This window comes from Ornithodoros turicata, chromosome 1 (assembly GCF_037126465.1).
Source record: "Ornithodoros turicata isolate Travis chromosome 1, ASM3712646v1, whole genome shotgun sequence".
NCBI lineage: Eukaryota > Metazoa > Arthropoda > Arachnida > Ixodida > Argasidae > Ornithodoros > Ornithodoros turicata.
Genome location: NC_088201.1, coordinates 180,812,380 through 180,818,379, shown reverse-complemented (window position 1 = coordinate 180,818,379; position 6,000 = coordinate 180,812,380). Strand labels below are relative to the sequence as shown.

Sequence of the window (6,000 nt, the reverse complement as noted above, 5' to 3'; positions counted from 1 at the left end):
AAAAGGAATCATCCATACTATTTCCAAGTGCAAGGTCAACTGGCTGTGACAGGGTTGAAGTGGTGTGATTTTGTCATCTGGACAAATAACCAAGAGCCCACACAATCCACCAATGTGGAAAGAATTTACCTTCCTGAAAAATTCTGGAGGGAGGAGGTGTTACCTGCATTGCTACATTTTGCAAAATATGCACTTGTCCCAGAAATTCTAACCCGACGGATAAAGCGACTTGGAAAGCTTTACCTTAACTGCACTTACCAATCATTCAAGAACACCACTCGAATATTCCATTAAATGTAGAGTTTACTTTGCTTCACACATCCTAGTAATTAGTCACATCACAACTGTACTTCAAAGTTTAATAAATCACAATGTTTGTAAATGGCAGCATTTTTTAGCAACAAGGTAGGAGTTATCACAGGAGCTATCACAGCAGAGGTTGATGTTTTGAACTGGCTAAATATTCTATTCAGTTCTGGATTAGAGGGGGACGAAAATTGCTGAAATAACAGCAGACATGGAAAATTTGTTCGGCAATGTCTATCATTGAGATTGGTAGTGGTGTCTGAAGTATGTGGAATTGTTTCACTCTTCCAATCACTCTCTCCACATGAACGCGTGCACCTGCTATTTGTCTTGTCCCAAGTACAGCTTCTCTCTTCATTTGTAGGTCGTGAGGCTGGTGGAACTCTGAGCAGTACACTTTAACACCGGGAGGAAGGTGGGTGAACTTAAACCCTTTGTCCACCATAATAGCATCACCTGGTTCAAGAAGCCAAAGCAGTCCACTTTGCTCCACTATGGCAATGTCAGATACTGATCCTCCCCAGAGCTTGGACACAAAAGCCACGTACCTATCTGGTGTGCATCCGATTATGACTTTGTAGGTGTTGTAATGTTTATAGTTGTAAAAGGTTTGGCGTTGTGCATTGAGAGAACTAGGTCGCTGGATTCTAAGTTCCGTTGCGTCAAGGACAAGACGAGTGTTCGAAAAATTTTTGAATGAAGGGGGTAAATATGCTTGGATTTGATGTACCTTTGGGAAGTGTAAAAGTTTCTTCAGGGTGCTCTGCAGAAGATTGATCCACGTACAGAACACCTTGCTGAACTGTCCTTCAGAAATGCCAACATTATTTGCCATCTCCTTGCCGTACATACCTGTCCTCAGTCGTACCAGTACTATGAAAAACTCTTTACGGAGACTTTTATCGTCTGTTCGTGCCTTTTGATGAGCAACTCCAGTAGTCCATGTTTCGGGCACGTGGTTAACAAGTTTAAAGATGCTCTGGAATATTTCAAAGCACGGGACGCCCGTGTAGTATAGAGTTTCTTTGTCAGACTTTCTAATACGTTCAGCATTGAGCAAACGACTGTTCATGTCTAGAAGCCTTGACTCCAGATAGATGGTTCTTGCTCTCAGTGCATTGATTTCTTTCTGGAATGCAGCAAAATCTTCCTTGGGTTGTTGCTGGATGCACTTCGCCAGATCATTTGCCAGGAAGACAGCCACTTCTTTCTCGGTTTCTACAACAGAAAACAAAAGACTATCCAATTATTTTCCGCTTTATTCCTTAACTGTGTTGTTCCGACAAAGTTTTACGTACCACTATGTGCAATCTGCATTACTTCCATAGCTTCTGAAGTATACCTCTCATCAGACTCCGTGATTCTTTCATCAATTTGGTCAAAGGGACTGTTGACCGTGGCAGCTAAGTTACACAAGAAAAGAAGGTGAAAATTATGTAATAACACCATGGAATGAGATGTCCAATTTACTTACAACTGCAGTCCTCCGTGAGATTTATCGACGCTGGAGTTTCAGTAGATGTACCTGATAGTATGTGAAGCTCATTGTACTGTGTGGTGTTGTGGATAGATGAGGTTATCAAGCATACTAAGAAATGTCAGCAGTAGTTGCCATAATTTATAAGTTACCTGCATTCCAAACGCCGTCTTTTTTGCATAGGCTTTGATGGTGCGGAGTTGCCTAAATTATGAACCTTATGAAATGCACGTGCTGACACTTCAGCAACGACGAAATTGCAACACAACGTTCAGTAAGTATTATAAAATACAGTAAGAGTGAATGGGTGATATACTGGCTTTCGAATGTGAAAAATTTCCTGGGAGTTCACATACACGTGGCCTTCCTTTTCTGCAACCGGCTGTATCTTTCCAGTGCGGCACCGTGGTTGCCCTTAGAGTATAGGTAAAAACCGACGGCACATAATCCAGGTGTGTCTTGTCGTTGTTTGGAAAGCCTGCAGATTTCTTATATAGTTATTCTGCCGCACTTCATGTGACAGTAATCTATACGTATGTGAAAGAAAAGGAATCATGCCCTACCGGTAAGAATATGGTAGAATATAACAGGTAAGGTAGAGAATATGAACATCTGACTTCACTAGAAACCCCAATAACGGGTACATATATTCGAGCATATTCCAAACATAGTACATATTGCTACAGGACGATGCAGTCCAGTGGGGTGGTAGTCTGCTGATGGTGTCTTCTCACTCTGAGAACATTCTAGAAGTAAGTCATAGTTCAAAAACTGGATTACTGCGAATGGCTATTATTGACACATTGCATTGAACATACTTTTCTGTCATCTCAGAAACATATCTTTTCATCCTGTCCATCTCAAAGTTGCAACACAGAACACAAAAGACGAGTGAATACGACAGTTGCAGTTACCCTTGCTGTCCTTGTCCTATGTTGTACCTTTGGGATGAATAGACAACGCCAATTACCCCACAATACTACGTTATAGTATATACAATCCTGTTTTGTGCAAAAGGTACACTTCACAACATTATATCACCCTGATAGCCAGTAAACAGTGCTGCTCCATACTTCACTGTGAATGAACTGAGAATTCTGTTTCATTGAGAAAACCTGTAGGAAAAAAGATTGCAAAAGTATATATAATGCCACGCATAAAATGGTAAATGTTTTCCTGCAACAGCACACAACATACCTCGCTTCTGTCGCTGGCCCTTATTCTGCACGATTCATAAGTATCTTGCAACTATCCTCCATTTGCATGACAAGCCAGCTAAAGGATAAGACGCATAACAAAGTCAGTTACAAGCCTGAGCAGGAGTTCCAGTTCCTAGAGTTCACCCACCAGCTAGCCTGCACTTACGCTACTTTAAATAGCAGTAATAACAGGGAGTAGATCTACACATTCAGGTAAACGATCTACACTACTCACCAGCGTAATTGCACTTTACTCAATGGAATGCGTCGCTCGTATCTGTGCGTTGTAGAATCCCTCCATGTGCGTCGCTCGTAGTTTCTCGCGGTTTAGCTGGTGCAGAAGTTGCAAGACAAACAAACTGTATACATAATACAGCGCTTGACCATAGAGATTAAAACATTTACGGTTTCCTTGCCTGTTTTGAAGAGTTCAAAAATGGGAACTACGGACACCAACCGCCTACCGCAACCGCTCGACGTGAGAATGCAATGTGCCAGGTGAAATGTCTGGAGAAGATTTCTTCCAGTGCCTCATCATCCCCGATATCATGAGGATCAAAAAAGCAGAACACGCATCTAGCCACTGAAAAAAAAAGAAAAAAAGAAGAAACACTAAGAAAACGTGCACCACAGAGCGTGGATGAAAAAAAACTTACTTTTGAAGCCAGCTCGGAAGCAAGCTCCGCACACTCCTGAAGCGATGCGAAGACTGCCATCCGCCGGAAGCTGCCGTTTACGCAATGGTCCAGGGAAAATGGCGGGCGCCCAAACCACGTGATCTCGAGAAGCCACTCACAGCGTCCCCGAGCTGCTGCGCGGGAAAAAAGCTGGGGCCCAGTGCGCATGCGCAGACCGACCTCCTTTCCCAACCTCCTTTCCCTTCTCTCCTCGGGTTTTTTGTCTCTCCTCTCGTCCCCCCTACCCCCCCAGACTCGTCCGTTTGTCTTCGGCGCTTGTTGTCTTGCTGTAGAGCAACGATCATGCTGTCCCGAAGCAGACAATCAAAAAGCAATGGTGTATGACAAATCAACTTTATTTGTCCTCGGGAACTGCCTCGAAAAAGCTACAGTACATATCTTTTTACGTCTTGTAACAGGCTTCACTGGAGCTTTAGGTACTTCGACATCCAAGGGCCGTTCAAAAGCCAATGCTGAGCTATGTGCGCCGTTGTTGCCGATGGTTGCGGGAGAACTAAAACAAAACAAAAAATACATTGATGATCAGTAACTCTGCACGAAAATCACTGCTATGATAGGCAATCTATCTTGATTTCGTATTTGAACACCAAGGCATTTGTCACGAATGTTTGTAGATCACAGTGAATGAACGGCTGAGACGCGCATGAGGGGCAACTAGCATAACCACACATATTTTGATTAACGGCATATCAGAAACGTACAAGTTACGGCAATGCACTGCACAATGAAACGCCGCTATAACGTACCGAGTGACTCGTAAATGCTGTACGTAATACGCTTAACGTGATAAACCTGCATTACTTCCTTCAGTCACAAAAAAGTAATCAAACTTGTCTTACCGTTCACCTGCAGTACGTCGGAAAGAGTGCAGACTTCCTCTCTTACGATTTCTGCGTCCTTTGGAGGTGCAGGCGGATTCCATGTCATGTTCGTCTTCCCGCTGTTGTGATGATGGGGTGGATGTGCCATTCCGTTCTCACATTAGCAGTTCGCCACAATCTAAATCTAAAGCATTCAAAGCCCTCAAACTACCCCGTAGCGTCTGCGTGCACAACGGTTGCAGTCCAAGAGAACACGCATGGCCGGACAGACGCGATGTCTCCTCTGTCGTTCTTCTTTCTCCTCCGTTCGACTGCTTCCGTTGAGCGGTTCCCGCGTTCGGATGCTCGCTCCTCACTCAAATGACTCTCGCCCTATCAGCGCGAAGGAAACTGACGCCAGTTTTTTAGACCAATGAGCATCCAAATATTTATACATATAATGCGCAGCCAATGAGAGGTCTTCCGAGCTGGCACGCCGGTGGCGACAATATTTTCGAGGCGGTGCGTTTCGCTTTAGAGCCGGCGGCTGGACTGCTGCCTCTTTACACATCCTCCCCAGTTATATAGCGGCGACCCCCCTGCATGCCCCAACATGCACGGGTGCGAGGAGTCCTCATAGCCTAAAAATAACTTGCTCTGCATGTTCAAGGTCGCAGCTTGCCCTTGGCTTCACGTAATACTCCGTCAGCCTGCGCCATTGCCGCACCTGAGCGCAAGGTTCGCTCTCATCACATGTCATTCCGATATGCAAGTTGCTTCCATGAGCAGGCACACAACCATCCCTTTTTTGTTCACAGTGGCTGTGGAATTTCAATAATATTACTTAAATGAAACAAATTGCAGTGAAATGCAGATTCATCTCAGACAGGAATTTCTACCCTCAGCGTTAAACCCTCAGATACCAGCATTTCTGCTTGAGTAGCAAAATAGCCATGACTTCGAAAATTAAACACTTGCTAACAAACTACCATCAACTGACAAAACACCCATTTCTGCTATCAGATAATTCTTGCATAATGCTACATACAGTCGCATTGTCCCTGCGTAAAGAAAGCACAGGACAAGGGTACACAAATTCACTTAAGCGATGAGGGAAAAGGCTTAAGACGGAGCTCTCAGGAATAATAGCAGAGTTACCACACATCGCTACGCGGCTAACACAAGATAACAACAAGATACTAGCGGCGGGTAAAGTTTGCAAGACACTGCTAAACAAGCCCCAACATGCCATGATGACGTCATAAAACAGGAAAAAAAAAGACACACGCGCGCACACACACACGCACACAGACAGCAGCTCAGGAATGCATAAGGAGACGTGCTTTATAGGAATCCCTACTCCTGGCTCAGACACCAACATTTCTGCTCAAATACCCATAACTGCAAGATTAAACACTGCTTACTTCATCAATATATCGAGCACACAACAAAATGTAACAAACAAACAAACCCACTTTCCGTGATCGAACACTATTCAGCTTTACCAAGCGGTTTTCTTC

At 44.1% G+C, this 6,000-nt stretch overlaps 1 protein-coding gene across 1 annotated transcript; it reads right to left on the bottom strand.

The window, feature by feature from the left end:
• Nucleotides 1–469: 469 nt before the first annotated feature.
• On the bottom strand, nt 470–1,156 carry LOC135391290 (uncharacterized). Its single transcript, XM_064621504.1, has one exon. It carries the CDS (start codon nt 1,154–1,156, stop codon nt 470–472), a length of 687 nt encoding a protein of 228 aa, XP_064477574.1.
• Between the last annotated feature and the right edge of the window lie 4,844 nt (nt 1,157–6,000).

Coding starts and splice junctions, on each gene's coding strand:
- LOC135391290 (XM_064621504.1), bottom strand. CDS start 1,156: ATGTACGGCAAGGAGATGGCAAATAATGTTGGCATTTCTGAAGGACAG.